Source organism: Beta vulgaris, chromosome 8 (genome assembly GCF_026745355.1).
Source record: "Beta vulgaris subsp. vulgaris cultivar EL10 chromosome 8, EL10.2, whole genome shotgun sequence".
In the NCBI taxonomy this organism is placed as follows: Eukaryota; Viridiplantae; Streptophyta; class Magnoliopsida; order Caryophyllales; family Amaranthaceae; genus Beta; species Beta vulgaris.
In genome coordinates, this window is record NC_079209.1 from 12421120 (window position 1) to 12438795 (window position 17676).

The following is a 17676-nucleotide window of genomic DNA, read 5'->3' on the forward strand; positions in this document are numbered from 1 at the left end:
GGCTGAGGGAGCTTTGACTGAGCATTGAGAGTATAGAAGAGAGTATCAAATATTTAGGGAAAAAGAAAGTAATAAAACAAAAGGCCCAGGATTTTTGGTTTATGTATATTCGACCTGTGGTTGGACCCAGTTCACACCCTTTGTCCCATACCGAGTAATAAAACAAAAGGCCCAGGATTTTTTTTGAAACTTAATGCATTTTGATTTATGAATAATTTACAATGGCTACAATAAAAATTGTAATCATAACAATTTGTGTAATCGAGACCATTCATTTCTTGACTTTGATCTACACTATTTATTTATTTGACTTTTAAAATCAAAATAAAACTAAAACTAACAGTTATACATTAATAAATTAACCATTAAAAAATCATTTGGTAGTTTTCCTCAATTTTTTTAAATATTTTAAAGGTCAACGAGTTAATGGATAAGATAAGTCACTAATTAAAGATAGAGGGTTCAAATTAAGTAATTATAAATGTAGATTTTCACTTTCCAATATTTAGAGGATATTATCCTTTATGATGGTCAAATTTCTCTTCCCGCAATTTCATATTGTTAGCTTAGTTCCTCCACAATACAAGGAGCCTATGTGGCTATGTAGTTAACTTCAATCATATGCATAATAAGCACGTTACGATTTGTTACAAAGTCTCTTGAACACTTCTTTTCTTTTCGTTTCTTTTAAGAATCTTAACCTTAATTTTCGTCTTTTTGTTGTTGTTTATATATATATAAGAGCTCATTAAAAGAGAAGTAAAAGCAAGTTTACTTTACAACTGATTCTTTTACATATTTCTATCCACTGCATAATTTGTAAAAAAAATGAGGAAATACTTGAGATATAGTATATTGTTCTTCATTGTTTTGATTTCGACAAGTTGTAAACGAAGCTTTTCTTTGAATAATGGAACAAAAAAGTACATGTCTGCCATAGGTGATCCAGGAATGCAAAGAGATGGACTGAGGGTGGCCATTGAATCATGGAACCAATGCAATGAAGTTGGGGAAGAAACTCCTAATTTTGGGAGCCCTAGAGCTGCTGACTGCTTTGATGTTATTGGTTAGTTAATTAGATCTTCATTTAGTAGGATTTCATCTTTTTACTTGCATTTTAAATACACAAGTGCGATCTCCTGCTATTAGGTTTTCTTTTCCCTCGCTTCCTTTTCTTATTTTTTTATAACAAATATAAGTAAGTTTCTTTTTTCTTTTCATTTCCTTTCTTTTTCATCCAATTGATACTTTTCGTTAGCAATTAGGTTCGGATGGAAATTTCACCGATTTTACTATGATGGTAGGATTTTCACTTATTAGTGTAGTTTGTTTAGTTCTTCACTAAACACTAGTTTGTTCTCTCACCTTATTAGCAAAATTATTACGAAAAAATTACTGTCCCATCTTTAGTCATTTGTTTAGTTTAATTTTCGAGCTTGGATTATTTGAACCATTTTCCTTTTATTGAAGTGCTTATATCTATAACTTGCTATTTAATACTACTTCTGTTTCAAATTAATTGTTACACTTACACTTTTCACGCATGCCAATGCAAAAATTTTGAGGACATATATCTTTAGTTTTGTATTTGTAAAAATTATAAAAAGTACATATTAATAAAATACATACTAATACAAATCTAACAAGATCCCACATGACTATGTTTTTATTCACGTATAAATCACAAACGAAGGTCAAAGTGGAATTTGTGAATAGTGTAAAATGTCAAAGTGTAACAATTCATTTGAAACGGGGGTAGTATTTATGTTAAGACTACATCTTCTACAACTGCTCACACTAATGACTCAGCACCACAGAAGATATTATTAGTGTCCAGCTCAGATTAGTAGTTTGTTATAGCTACAAATAATTCTGTTAGCAATCAGTTAACAGAAAGTTAGTTTGTTATAGTTAGTTAACAAACTGTTTTTACAAGCAACAACTCTTAGCTTCTATTCTATAAATACTAGAAGCTACATTCTATTGTATTCATTCACAAATAATGAAAGCTGAATACTAAACTTTCTCTCTCTATTCTTTTCTATTCTCTCTGAATATGATCTGATTAACATTGCATCAATTAACATGGTATCAGAGCAACTGAACCACGATCCTGACGCTTCCTGGTTTGCAATTCTGAACTTCTTCTCTCTAAAATTCATTCTCTGAAATTCTGAAATTCTTCTCTGAAATTCTTGATTGATCATTACATCAAATTGTCTGAAATCTGCAAATGCTCATATAATCTTTCTCTGATTGAACCTTAAATGTTTCTGATGATCATTCCTCTCTGAGAATCACAAAATTGATTCTGAAATTCTTGTCTGATTACTCTTATTTGATTGATTTGTCTTGTTTCTGAAATCACTAAATCCTCATATCTCTGAAATTGTCATTCTGAAAATCATTCTGAAAATCTATCTAAACCTCTGAATTTCTGATCAAAATGCCTGAAACAATCAACACTTCATCTAGTAATAATCTTGAATTAACTCAAGATCCTACTAGTGTCTATTTTCTTCATCCATCTGATAACACTTCAGTTCAATTGGTTTCTCCTACTTTTGATGGCACTGGTTATGCTGACTGGAAAAGAATGATGATCATTAGCTTATCAGCTAAAAATAAAATATGTTTTGTTGATGGAAGCCTTGATAAACCTACTGAAGTTAAAACACTCAAAGCATGGCAACGATGCAATAACATGGTTACAGGCTGGATTTTACGATCTCTAGATGCTATGACTGCTAAAAGTGTTTTACACCTAATGACTGCTAGAGAGATCTGGAAAGATCTTGAAGAAAGATTTGGCCAATCTTCTACTGCTCAACTGTATTCAATTCAACAGGATCTAGCAACTATTTCTCAAGAAAATGATGATGTTGGTGTCTTCTTTACTAAGATGAAAGTTTTATGGGATGAACTGGATAATACTAACCCCTTACCTTGCTGTGAATGTACTGGTTGCACTTGTAATTTGACTCAAAAGTTCCTCAAGATCCAACAGGATCAGAGGTTAGTGCAATTTTTAATGAAACTAAAAGAAGGATATCAGCAAGTTAGAACCAATATCCTCATGATGCCACAACTTCCACCTTATCTCAAGCCTACAGATTAGTTCTTCAAGAACAAAGGCATAAAGAGCTGAGTTCTCTTCATACTTCTTCCTCTGAACCAATGGCTTTTGCTGCAGACAGACAAAATTTCTCTATGAATCGAAACAATTACAAACAACCAAATTTTTCCAACTCTGGCTTTCATTCTTCTAAACCTCCTTATTCTTCTGGAAAAAACCTGTTATTGGCAACAAAAGAGGCTCTTATTACTACTGTTCTCACTGTAAAATTCCAGGACATAGCCTTGAAAGGTGCTTTAAAGTCCATGGATATCCAGCTGACTATAAACCACCTCAGAAAAGGTTTGCTGCTGCTATTCAAGGAGAAGATCTTACTGATGATCTTCCATCTTCTTCTTCAGAAGTAATTCAACCTGTCTTGACTATGGATCAATATCAGAAACTCCTTGATATGCTGGGCCAATCAGGAAACTCAGAAACAAGATCTCAGCAAAGAACCTGGTGATGGTAAGACTAATGTTTGTTTTGCAAGCAAATTTTGTCTAACTACTCAATACAAATCAGGTTGGGTTCTTGATAGTGGTGCAACAGAACACACATTTGCCATGATCTTCTCTTTTTCATTCTTACAAAGTCATTGATAATCCTGACAACACTATTACAGTACCTGATGGCAGAAAGATACAGATCACTCATATTGGCACTATCATCCTCAATGATATTATTACACTCTCTCAAGTGTTATATTGTTCCTGGCTTTCATTTCAATCTTATTTCTGTGCCTAAGCTGTGTCATGACTTCTCTGGTATTGTTACCTTCTCTGCTAATCAATGCACTCTACAGGGCCCTTCTTTGACAAGGCCAATAGCTCTTGGTAAGCTGTACTCAGGTCTTACTATGTTCAAGATCCTTCTTCCACCTCTGATGATATTGCTGCTGTTACACCTGATGCTGCTGTTGTTAATACATGTGAAACATCACAACCTGGTTTCATGACATGTATTCCTACCTCTCTTACTTCTTCCTATACTGTTGATGATATCAAACTCTGGCACTTGAGACTAGGCCATATGCCATTTTCACAAATGGCTGTTCTGTTTCCAGAATTCAACTTCAAGCTTGTTAGTATTCATTGTGTCAAATTTGTCCTAAGGCTAGACAAACTAGATTGACTTTTCATTCTAGTATTTCTACTACTTGTAAGCCTTTTCAACTCATTCATGTTGATACTTGGGGACCTTATGTTCATCCTACTAATAATGGCTGCAGATTCTTTCTTACTCTTGTTGATGATTACACAAGAACCACTTGGGTTCATCTAATCAAATTTAAATCTGATGCTGTGGATATTATCATCAATTTTGCTGCTTATGTGAAGACTCAGTTTCAATCTACAATTCAAACTATTAGAACTGATAATGCTAAAGAATTATGTGAAGGTTCTATTCTTCAGTTTTACACAACAAATGGTATTATTCATCAGAGAAGTTGTGCTGATTCACCTCAACAGAATGGCATTGTTGAGAGGAAGCACAGACATTTGCTAGAAACTGCTCGAGCTCTTTTCTTTCAAGCCAAATTGCCATTTCATTTGTGGGGAGAATGTGTTTTATGTGCTGCTTATCTCATAAACAGAATGCCACTTTCATCTCTTAACAAGTTTTCTCCACATCAGAAGTTGTATGGTGTTGTTCCTGACAAATCACACTTCAGAAGCTTTGGTTGTTATGCTTTGCTTCTACATTGAAATCTGGCAGATCAAAGTTTGATTCCAGAGCTGATACTTGTGTATTCCTGGGTTATCCTCCTAATCAGAAAGCATATAAGTTATATCATCTGGCTACCAAGAAAATAATTATATCTAGGGATGTTGTTTTCCATGAACAACATTTCCCATTTCATATGTCTCCCTCTCCTTCTAATTCTACTTCTTCTTTTCAATTCTTTCTTCCCACAATAAATCATGACTACATCTTTTCTGATCCATTTGTCTTTGCTCATGATCCACACAACAACAACAACACTACTTCTCCACCTTCTCCTTCTTCTTCTACTCCTATTCTTTCTTCAGATTCACCTCTTTCACCTTCTTCTTCTCCTCCTACTGCTGATCAGTCTTTCACTTCTCCTGCTACCCTCCATAATTTATCTATCACCCCTTCTGTCCAACCTAGACACACTTCCAGATCTCACCACCCACCTTCTTACTTAAATGACTATGTTTGCAATACTACTTCTTCTTTCTCTTCTCATTGGTGTAACTTAATAAGTTATAATTCTCTTCCTTCTGCTCACAAAGTTCTTCTTTCTCACACTTCTTCTCTCATTGAACCTACTACTTATTCTCAGGCTGCCAAAGATCCTCTTTGGCTTGCAGCAATGGACAAAGAATTGCAGGCTTTGGCTTCCAACAATACCTGGGACATTGTTCACCTTCCTCCTGGTAAAACTCCTATTGGCTGTAAGTGGGTGTTCAAGATTAAACTCAAATCCACAGGAGAGATTGAAAGATATAAGGCACGATTAGTTGCTAAAGGTTATACACAGCAACATGGCATTGATTTCCAGGAAACTTTTTCACCAGTTGTAAAACTATCCATGTGAGATGTGTTGTTGCATTGGCAGCTTACAGAGGCTGGAAACTTTATCAACTTGATGTTAATAATGCCTTCCTTCATGGTGATCTCCATGAGGAAGTGTATATGAAACTCCCAGAAGGCTATCCTAATCCCAAGAATCAAGTTTGCAAACTCAAAAACCTTATATGGCTTGAAACAAGCCTCAAGGCAGTGGTTTGCTAAGCTAACCTTTGAGCTTACTCAACAAGGTTTTCAGCAATCAAAGAATGATTATTCTTTGTTTTTAAAGTCTAATGGCTCTCTCTTCACTATCCTAGCTGTTTATGTAGATGACATTATCTTAACTGGGAGTGATTCATCTACCATTCTTCACATCAAGCAACATTTAGACAGAGTCTTCAGCATCAAAGACCTGGGCATTCTCAGTTTCTTCCTAGGGATTGAAGTTTCCTATCTTTCACAAGGCATTGCTCTTACTCAAAGCAAGTTCACCAAGGACTCTTGTCTACTTGTGATCTTGACATAACCAAGCCTGCAGTTACTCCTCTACCTATTAACCTTAAACTTGCTGCTACTGATGGTGTTCCCTTGGATGATCCCACAATCTTCAGATGCCTAGTTGGGAAGCTTAATTTCCTTACACATACTAGGCCTGACTTGGCTTACTGTGTTCAGACTCTTTCTCAGTTTATGAACTCTCCTACTTCAGCTCATATGCTTGCCTTGACTCATGTGCTACGCTACATCAATAACACTGCTGGTCAAGGAATTCTCATGAAAGGTGCTGACAAACTCACTCTTCAAGCCTTCACAGACTCAGATTGGGGAGCTTGCCCTGACTCAAGAAGGTCTATTTCAGGCTATGTTGTTCTCTTTGGCTCTTCTCCTATCAGTTGGAAGTCCAAGAAACAGGCAACAGTATCCAAGTCCTCTTCAGAGGCTGAATATAGAGCCATGGCACATGCTACTGCAGAAGTTACTTGGTTGATCAGGCTCTTGGATGAGCTGGGTGTTTCTCATTTGCAGCCTGTTGCTATTCATTGTGACAATCAGTCTGCTTTACACATTGCAAGGAACCCTGTGTTCCATGAACGCACAAAGCATATAGACATTGATTGCCACTTCACACGCGAGAAGCTCATGGAAGGCTTAATCTCTTTAACCTATCTTCCTACTAGTGCTCAACTAGCAGATGTTTTTACCAAGATTATTCCTTCAGCTCAGTTTAATCAGTTGCTGTCCAAGCTTGGCATGTTTACTCCTATGCCTAGCTTGAGGGGGGATGTTAAGACTACATCTTCTACAACTGCTCACACTAATGACTCAGCACCACAGAAGATATTATTAGTGTCCAGCTCAGATTAGTAGTTTGTTATAGCTACAAATAATTCTGTTAGCAATCAGTTAACAGAAAGTTAGTTTGTTATAGTTAGTTAACAAACTTGTTTTACAAGCAACAACTCTTAGCTTCTATTCTATAAATACTAGAAGCTACATTCTCATTGTATTCATTCACAAATAATGAAAGCTGAATACTAAACTTTCTCTCTCTATTCTTTTCTATTCTCTCTGAATATGATCTGATTAACATTGCATCAATTAACAATTTATAAGCAAGTTGTACCTAATTTGTTTTGTTTGATAAATACTTAAATAAAATTACTAGTATTAGAATGATTTCTTATGTACTATCTCCATCCTCTATTAGTTTACCCCTTTCGTTTGCACAGAGTTTTAGGAGGAAAGTATTGTGGGGGCATACAAAGAGAGAAAAGATTATTTATACTTAAAGTTGAATATATGTGTGATGAAAAGTGTATGGTCCCATTTCAAAAATAGCAAAAAAATAGAAAGGGATAAACTAATAAGGGACACCCTTAACAGAATACGGATAAACTAATAAAGGACGGAGGGAGTACTCTAGTAAGGATGATTTATTGTCACATTATCTAACATTATAATCAATTACATTATTATTGCAGAAAATCCAAGGAAGGAAGGTTACACATTACAACACAAAGTCACAGAGCATGACAATAAACTAGGAGTAGGGACACCAATTCCAGGTGAAAGCTCAAAATCCTTCAACAACATAGACTTATATGCAGCAGAAAAAGAAGTGTATTTAGGTTCAAAATGTCAAGTATCAGACAAGCCAAATTCATGGCAATTCTGGATGATCATGCTTAAAAATGGTAACATGGACACTTACGCTGCCTTATGCCCTAAGGACGGCGTAAAAGTTGGCCCTTATGGACCCGATCATCGCTTCGATTGTTTCGGAAAAGGGTGCATGAGACACCCTACTATGCACCATAAGTATACTACTTTAGTAGGGAATGATACTCTAATGGGAAGATTTTTTGGGACATGGGATGTGGATAGTGATTTGAGCAAGTTGGGAATCGATGAAGTGAAAAATAAATCTTTCTATTCCGTAACTTGGAAGAAAGAGATTGGGAAAGGAAGTTGGGTTTTCCATCATGTTCTTAAAACCTCTAAACGATTTCCTTGGTTGATGCTTTACTTGAGATCAGATGCTATTCAAGGATTTTCTGGCGGATATCATTATGATACAAGAGGAATGATAAAAACTGTAAGTTTTCTACTATGTTTTCTTCTTGTTTCTTATTTGAAGTACAAGATTTGTTATTTATAGTGTAGTGCATGCTTAATTATAGGATGAGCTTTAGGGGTGTTCGGCACAAGCTTTTTAAGTAACTTTTAGTATCTTGACTCGATCAAAACACTAATTAGAAAAAATAATAGTGTTTGGCAAGGTAGTGGTGTAACTTTTAGTGGTACAGGTAGTATTTGTCAAAAGCTACAATTTGTAACTTTTGGGTAGCTTTTAGTGGTGTAGAAATTATACGTTACAGTTTTTTTTTTTTTGAGTTTTTAACTAGTTATTCTTAAACAACTACTTTGACAGCTTTTTTTACCGAACATCAATATTTTATACCGCTACTTAGACAACTAAAAGCTACACACCAACTATTAACAGCTACTAGCACAACTAACAACTACTCTCACAGCTAAAAGCCACCACTATAGCTACTGTTGCCGAACACGCCCTTAAGAAATAACGGTACACTTTTATCATATTCATTTGATAAAACTACTTCAACTTTTTTGTGAGACTTTTTCCATCATTATATAGGGAGTGGGCTTAAATTGAACACTTTCTCTTAACATTGTTTCACATGGCATTAGCAACCCAACTACAAACATGGTAGATGAGAGTATGTTGAGAATCAACAATCGATGATGATATGATACTTTGCTCTTTACTAAGCATGGTGGGACTTGAAATATATACCCAAAATTAATCGTAAAACTCACATGTTTAAAGTAAGAAAAACACTCCTATAGTTGGGCAACAACTGTCTTTCCCTTCCCACAAAACAATAAAGTTAAAACTAGATTTGTTCCCACAAAAGTTTGCAAGAAGCCCTCAAGATATAAAAAAAAAAAAAAAAAAAACCTTTGCAAAAAATTCTAACATGTAACTGTAGGTGATATTTATCATTATGATATGATCCTTTACCTGTAGATGAACTTTATTACACACAAGTGTCTTTAGCTTATCTTAACTTACACCTTCCTCCATACAATAATTAACAGTCTTACAACATTTGTGAATTTTAAAGTTGATCTTTATTGAATTGCATCTTACTCAGCTTGATGGTTTAAAGAAATATACTTCACATTATCCGAAAGTAGTTAAGATAACAAGAAGTGTTTGTATAGTTTTATGCCAACTTGTTTCTTATCTTCTTGAACTGTTCTTTTTATGTGAAGGTAAATATATAACCAACACTGACAAATCTTATTGAAACTTGCAGAAATATCTAGTATCTCCAAACTTCAAAGTAAGATTCACTTTGAATGTAACCAAAGGAGGGGGTTCAAAATCCCAGTTTTACCTCATGGACATGGGAAGCTGTTGGAAAAACAACGGTCAGCCGTGTGATGGAGACGTAACATCAGACGTCACACGTTACAGTGAGATGATCATCACACCTGAGACTAAGTCATGGTGCAGGCCTCATAAGGTGGAACTTTGCCCACCCTACCATACCTTCTCAAATGGTAGCCGTGTTCATCGTGAGGACACCAGAAACTACCCATACGACGCGTATCATATGTACTGTGGTCCAGGAAATGGGAAACATTTAGCAGAGCCTAATAGAAGATGTGATCCTTTTAGCAACCCACAAGCTCAAGAAATATTGCAAATTTTACCTCATCCTGTTTGGGGTGAATATGGTTATCCTACAAAGAAAGGAGAAGGTTGGATCGGTGATTCCAAGACTTGGTTGCTTGATGTTGGGAGGATGTCACAAAATTTATACTTCTACCAGGTTTGCATTTCTTTATTTTCCTTACTAGATTTTAATCTGGTTTCCTTTAGTTTGAGTCTGAAGCTGTGATACATCCATCTTAGTGACTGGGCAAATTTGTGATTAGTTTCACTTCTCCCAACTGTTTTATTCTTATGTGAGGAAGCATGCAATAAGAAAATTCTCAATTCTGAGATGGCTAGATGGGGTTATAATAATCCATGCATCCCTTGAGCCCTTGTGCTACAAAGTAAAAATTGTAGAAACTTCTTAACAAATCTCAACTGACATATGTTAGCGTTGTTGTTATACACCCGGGTATATAATGTGCTACACCTGATGGCATGTTTTGCACACCACGAGGCAACAACACCTGAGTATATAATGTGCTACGCCTGATGGCATGTTTTGCACACCACGAGGCAACAACACCTGAATATATAATGTGCTACGCCTGATGGCATGTTTTGCACACCACGAGGCTTATTCGGGGTTGTACAATAAAATTTGTTTTACGACTGTAATTCATGATGAGTATTTATTGTTGTTGTCATAGTCGTGGATGATTTTACGTGAAGCCTGAAGGTGCTTCCTTGGTAACTAATAACTATGATACACAAAATGTGCAGGATCCTGGAACACAACCAATCAAGAGGAGATGGTCATCCATAGATTTGGGAGTGGAAGTATATAGAGATCCTGATCAAGTTGTAGAATGGACTGTTAGTGACTTTGACATCCTTGTACCAGAACACAGTTTTACATCTCTAAGCAATAAGAACTAAGTTTTAGGGGTCCAAGAACACTGGGAAATATATGTTAGTTTTGTCATATTTTCTTAACCGATAATTTCTTGTTCTTTTACATTGAACTAATGTTCATTTATCATTGCATACATATACAGAACGTTTCAAGGTTGGCCTAGTGGCTAGTGGTTGTAATACCCTCCTTCCACTCATGTAACAGGGCTTCGTTTCTCACCCCTTACAAGAAGGATCCCGATTTCCCTCATTCTTTTTAAGGGAATTCTCCTTATCTTTAAAAAAAATATACTCATACAATATAATGAGATATTAAAGGCCTTGTACAAATAGATGGCACGTCCTTCCTTTGGAGGTTGACTAATTAAATTTATTTATGCTATTATTCCCTTAAATAATGCCAATCTTACACCAAATGATCCATTGAATAGATCTTTTAAAATTACTAAATTCACAGATACCATAATTAAAAAGTCTATCCTCACAAGTCGGAACCATGAAATTTCGCTTGATGCAACAACAAAACAAGAACACTCATTTGTATGACGGTGAAATCAGGGCAGCTTCATACATAGAAGTGAACGTTTCAGACAAAATTGTTATGTTATAAGATCACACACTATAATAAGGTATAGTATTCCTATATTTCGTTACTCTTGCCTCGTATTTGAATAAAAGAATGTCAACATTTGCCAACCAAAATTTGAGAATACAGAGATATACATTTACAAACATAAAAACAAAAGGGTGCGATGAGTTCTTAACCTTGCGCAACTGGAACTGATATTGACATGGGCACTGAGACATCACCAACAAAACTTGTTGTATCTCTGTTGGTAGTCGAGTTCCCGGCTAACTGATATCCAACTCCCAACCCACCATAATGCAAAGCTGCATTCTCTCGCCTCTGGAAAACTCTAGCAAGGGATGCTGCCTTCCTCCTAGCACGTTTTGTTCCAGTGAATAGTAAGGTTTGAAGCAAACCCGCCAAAGCCGGTGCCTTAAGCACCCTTTCAGTTGCAGCCCCACCACTCCGACAAAGCTCCAACAATGCGGCAACTGCATTCTCCTTTGCTCGGGGGGTCCCACAACGCATCATCCCGAGCAAACCAGCCACTGCCATTTCCTCTCTCCCGAGAGCCTCAGCCCCAGCAGGCTGCCTCACTATCAAGGCCAATGCACCAGCTGCCTCTTCAGATACCCCCTCAACCCCTACAGCTCCCACAACTGCGGCCACTGCACCAGATTCAATCATCCTTGCACAATTCCCTGTATGTGTGGAAAGATTGAACAGCGCAGTAATTGCATCTTTCTTGCCTCTGGGAGTCCCATCCCTCAACAGATTAGCAAGAGCTTCAACAGCCCCATTTTCATCAGCAATTCTCTTCTTATAGTCATGAACTGCTGAGAGGCTAAACAAAGTTGCAGCAGCATTTTCTCTTGCCTCAGTCGTGTGTCCAAATCTTAGAACATCAACAATGGACGTCAAACACCCTTCTTCCTCCATGATCTTGCTCTTATTCTTGTCAAAAATTGAAAGATTAAGCATTGCAGTAACAGAGTTCTCTTGAGCAATTGCATTTCTTGATGACAATAGCCGCTTGAGATGGGGAACTGCACCAGCTTCTGCAATAAAAGCACGGTTTTCCTTGCCTGTTTTCGCCAACAACCGGATCTCCCGAGCAGCAATAGCTTGCCCATCCTCTGACCCAGAAGCGAGTTGTTGGATAAGGAGATACGCTGTAGCCTGATTCGCTGCAACTGCAGCCTTTGAAGATGAAGCTGCAGCTAACTCCCAAGAGGACTCTGCACCCTCTGGTTGCTCAGAAGGAACTCCAAGAGCTGCAGACCATTGAGTAATCAGATTCCTAAGTGCCCGATTAGGAATCAGCCGTGTATGAGAAAGCATTTGACCTGTCTTTGGACAAGTGTAATGTCCTTCATCCAACCATCTTGATATAGAAGACCGATCATAGGTCTGCCCAGTAGATACAATCACTGGATCTTGCATCAAATCCAGCGATATGGGGCAACAAAAATCCTTCGGAATCGTAAGAAAAGTCTCCGCAATCTCCTGAGTCATCATTCCTTTCCTCACTTTCTTGTGGCTCCCAGCTCCTACCTCCATCTCCTCCTCTTCAAACCCAAATAGCATAAACCTGCAATAACGTGTGAGTGCCACAAACCCATTAAGCACTGCAGCCGTGGGTTCCACATCCCCCTCATGATTAACAATCTGATCCTCTAAGAACTCAATTTCATCTCGGCAACTCTTGGCATCTCGAATTCTCAACTGATCAACAAAGAAAAACCAAAGCTCATTTGAATTAGGAACCTCACCATTCTCAAATTCATTCAAGAAAGAATACAAACGACGCCTCAACATCTCATCATGCTTATCCACTAAGCACTTAGTTCTTCCCAACTGCCGCTGCAACAACTCCATCTGCTCTCTAACATCCTCACTCAAACTGAGCTCTTTAATGGGAAGAACATCCAAAAGGGTCGAAATCTCTTGATTAAGATCATGAAAATGCCCTGAAATTGACTGGTTTTGTAAGAGCATCCACATTTTACTAGACTGTGCACAATAATCCAACAATATTTTGCATCTATAGAACAGCAAATGAAGCTCTTTAAAGCACATAATTGCCGTGTACGAAAATCTTGAACATGACCGAAATTCCTTCAAGAAATCCAATAGAACAACAAACACCTCAATCTTCCTAACCAAAGAGGTGAAATTCTTCCTCTGAAACGGCAATTTCTTCCCAGAATGCAATTCAACTAATTCATTAGCAACAGATAACAATGTTCTAACAATCCCGCCATCGGTCAGGTCAACCGGAGCAAGAAATGCCTCCAATGGCGGGGACCTTCGCCGTCGCAACGACGAAAATGCAGCTGCAGTTGCCATTTTCGACCCCAAATTCTAGGGTTTTAATCACAACCCAATTCTTAAATCTCAAAGATAATACAACTAAATCACCCAAATCAAAAAATCACCCAAATCAAAAAAAAAAAAAAACAAAAACCCTAAATACCCAGATCAAAAAATATCCTAAAAATAAAAAACAAAGACAAATTTCTTCCCTCTAAATCAAAAAATTCTCTTCAAATCAAGAAAAAAAAAAAGAAACTTTACCCCTCTTTTATTTCTTGTTGTTGGTGGTGTTTGTTGGGTAGTTAACTTGTTCTGATGTTTGAAACTTCAACAATTGAATAATAACCCACAACTTCCTTTTAATATAAAAGATTTAAGAGTGGGAAAATTAGAAAAATTCAAGGTGCTAATTACGCGTTGAAGCAAAGAAAAAAAGGGGGTTTTTCCTTTAATTTTCGTGGGGTTTTTGTTTTTGTAGGTGGAAGAAGAGAAGAACAAGAGTTTCTTCAACGCTGCCTTTTAATTTTTTCTCACTTTTGTTATCTTTTTTCTTGTGTGTGAGAGTGACTTTTCTGGATTTTTAATTGTTTTATAACATTAAGTGGGGAGTTGACGAAACCTAAAAAGAAGGAGAGAGAAAATAAATTGTTTGTGTCCATTCATTTTGCCCTTTTGCCTCTGCCACCTTCTTTCATTCTTTATTTTTTTTTTTCCACACGCTCAAATGAAATTATTTTGGTTACTGTTACTAGATACCAAAGGACGATGCATTGACTCTCTTTTTTGTCAAAGCTATCTTTTTTGGTGTCTCGACAAAAAAATTTATATATTATAAGGCAGACAAATAAAAAGGCAATTTGGAAGATTTGATTGTATTTGGCCATGTTTATAAATTATTATGATCCTAAATTTCTAACGTCATCATTGGGATATTTGATATTATCTGAAGATGTTGTTTGGTTGACATTGTTTATTACTAGTCTTATATGCACGTGATGCATGCGAAAACAAACAAAAGGTCAATTGTGTAATAATATATAGGAAAAATTATTCATAAGTTCATTGTATAATCAATGATGAGGTAAATATTTTGTTAATTGAGGATATAATGATAAAAGATGATGAATTTATATTTTATTACTTAAGGGTATAAAAGTAATTACTATTTTTGGTGTCTCCCTCTTCTTCCCCTATATAATAGAGATAGGAAGCTGAAATTGTTAGAAATTAGAATTTGTTGGTGTTGTTTGGTTAACAAATTCATGAGAAGAAAAATTTCTTAGGAAGTTCCATTTTCTTCAAAATGGAAGAATTTACTTACTGAGAGTAGGTAAGTGAAAATTCTCATGGGAACTTTCACTTTTCATGAATCACCGAACAACATGTAGCAATTTCTAGAAAATATAATTACATTGAAAAATAAATTTCCTAGGAATTTACCATTTCTACCTTCAACCAAACGAGCACTAAGTTTCTAGTTGATGTATTTGCTTAGATTTCACTCATTTGGACTAATTTAAACGTATTGGTCCTAAATTTGAATACAAGTAGTATATATTTATATAATTTAGCTATTGATCCTAAACCTCTAATTTACATAACTATTGGTCCTAAATTGAATAGAAGTAGTTGAATTAATATTGGTGTTTGGTAAAAATATAGGATTAGAATAGAATTATGTACCCAAATTAATAATTTCGAAAAAACTAGTGGGAGAAGCTTTCGGTGAGAGAATTGCAAATATTGAGTTGAAATAATTTAACAATCAACATAAAATACGATAATCTATCACTTATTTACTATTATTAACCAAGGATCCTTGGGTCCAATGGTATGACTTCCAATCTCCTACGTAGGAGACTAAGTTTCAAATCTTGGTGGAAGCAAAATTTCAATATTATTGGGGAGAGGGGGGTTAGGGCTTGCTGGGCCTCTGGGTGAGTGGCCATGTACGAGGGCAGCCTAGAGGAAATTCATCTTACCACGGGTTCTCGAAAAGGAGTCCAGAAAAAACAACTAATACAATAAATTAATCAATCCCACTAATGCAATAGACTAGTCAAATTCGCTAATATATTAGCTCACAACTACCAACTATTCGTTAATTGCCAAACAAGACCATAATAAATTTAAAATAGTATTGTAAATAACTCAACATGCTCTAAATTATATAAATATATACTACTTCTATTTAATTTAGGACCAATACATTCAAATTAGTCCAAAACATTCTTCCTCATAGTTTATTCTTCCTATACTCTTTGTCATAGTTAATTTTGATGGGTCTAGTAGGCAGTAGCTCGTCCTCCTCCACAACTGCTGCTTGATGGCGCGAGATTTACTATATATGGCAGTTTCAATCAGTTTACTTAATGACATTTATCGAGATGAAAATCAACTTGTGAATCAACTCTCAAAGATAGGAAAAAAAATCTCTACATACAAAAATTATTAAGAGAGACGGTCTAATTTTAATTTAAAAGTAAATTTAGTAACTAAATGAATTTATCTAGTCCCAAAAGAAATTAACCTAGTCACTATTGGGTTAATTCTCTTTTTAATATTGCGTTTATTATTATCTAATTTTAATTTAAAAGTAGGTGATCTCTTACAAGACAAACTCCTATACATATATCTATTATATAAGGCAACACATGGGGGACACCAAAAAATAGAAAAAAGAATAAAAGACAAAAAAAAAGGAGAATAACTAACTGTTTCATTTTAAATGAAAAAAGGGGGGAAAGTATGACATTCAAACTGAACATTAGTTTTTTGAGAAAATAAAATATAAAAATAGTTATTCTACCCTGTTAATTTTGTATTCTACTTCATATGTTATCATACATTATCGCACGCATTGCGTGCATGTAAGGCTAGTACAATATATACTCGTTCACCTTTACCTAACTTTGTTATATATCTTTGTATAACTCCGATATAGTAGGAGTTTTCTTGTGAGAAGGTCTCCTAATTTCTTACTTGTACCATTTTACAAAATAGTGAACAAAACTTTCCAAATGCATACTAGTTGCAATGTCTATAAGCCTTTATAACCCACAACTATGACCAGTCTTATCTAATTACATATAGATATAATTTAAAAAAATGATTTTGAAATCAAATATTGATACAAATCCCATTAGATCAATTTTAATCACCCACAATTTTTTGAATCATGAATCTATATTAGTTAATTGCAACTTTGGTATGCCTTTAATTTCTAGCTCACAATCTTATGTCAATAATTTGTGTACCATATATACTCATCTCAATTTGTAAGTTGATCATAATATATTGTAAATTTTAAATCTATGAGATGTCATAGTGATAATACCAACCGACTATAGGAACGAAAACTGGTAACAATTATATCTAACTTATCTGATAACCGTGGCGTGAGAAGATCACTGCCTTAAAGTTGAATTTGCCCCGTAACAACATACAAACTCTTAGCAATCAACCTCCAGGGATACACAGTTTCTGTGTTTCCCGTGTTGATGGAAAAACATATTGAGAACGCTCTTGAATATAAAGGGCACTGGCCCGGGCCATAGGCCATGGGCTATGGGGAATAAACTTAACTTAACTAACATTTTGGGTCAATATTTTGTCAGATTTATGACCGTTTTTAATCCAGTATTAAGTTATCGTTTTCCCCCTTAATATCTCCCTTAATGTGTCCGTTTTCCCTAATTTCTTCCCATAACTGCTGCCATTATTCTTCCCACTAAGTGACCGTTTTTTAGCCACGTTTTCAGCCTTCTTTTGGTTTCTCCTCTCTACAAATACCGAGGTTTATTGTTTCATTTGGCACACAGAAAAATACGAAACACCTTCTTCTTCTCTACTTTCTTTCTTCTCTAAAATTCTGGGCAATATTCAAGAGCGTTCTTAATCTGATTTTCCATCAATACTGGAAACACAAAAATCGTGTATCCCTGGAGTTTGATTGCTAAGAGTTTGTGTGTTGTTACGGGGCAAATTCAACTTTTGGGAAGTGATCTTCTCACGCCACAGTTATCAGATAAG

At 35.8% G+C, this 17676-nt stretch overlaps 2 protein-coding genes across 2 annotated transcripts; one reads left to right on the plus strand and one right to left on the minus strand.

The window, feature by feature from the left end:
• Positions 1–775: 775 nt before the first annotated feature.
• LOC104882806 (uncharacterized) lies at positions 776–11245 on the plus strand. The gene is made up of 4 exons (XM_010667206.4): positions 776–1066; positions 7639–8252; positions 9502–10020; positions 10629–11245. Exons 1-4 carry the CDS (start codon positions 829–831, stop codon positions 10782–10784), a joined length of 1527 nt encoding a protein of 508 aa, XP_010665508.3. The 5' UTR covers positions 776–828; the 3' UTR covers positions 10785–11245.
• Positions 11246–11385: 140 nt separating this feature from the next.
• On the minus strand, positions 11386–14246 carry LOC104882805 (U-box domain-containing protein 17). The gene has a single exon (XM_010667205.4). The coding sequence runs from the start codon at positions 13675–13677 to the stop codon at positions 11521–11523; it is 2157 nt and encodes a 718-aa protein (XP_010665507.1). The 5' UTR covers positions 13678–14246; the 3' UTR covers positions 11386–11520.
• Positions 14247–17676: the final 3430 nt, after the last annotated feature.

Coding starts and splice junctions, on each gene's coding strand:
- LOC104882806 (XM_010667206.4), top strand. CDS start 829: ATGAGGAAATACTTGAGATATAGTATATTGTTCTTCATTGTTTTGATT. Junction 1,067..7,638: donor TGACTGCTTTGATGTTATTG/GTTAGTTAATTA, acceptor TTATTATTGCAG/AAAATCCAAGGAAGGAAGGT. Junction 10,021..10,628: donor AAAATTTATACTTCTACCAG/GTTTGCATTTCT, acceptor CAAAATGTGCAG/GATCCTGGAACACAACCAAT.
- LOC104882805 (XM_010667205.4), bottom strand. CDS start 13,677: ATGGCAACTGCAGCTGCATTTTCGTCGTTGCGACGGCGAAGGTCCCCG.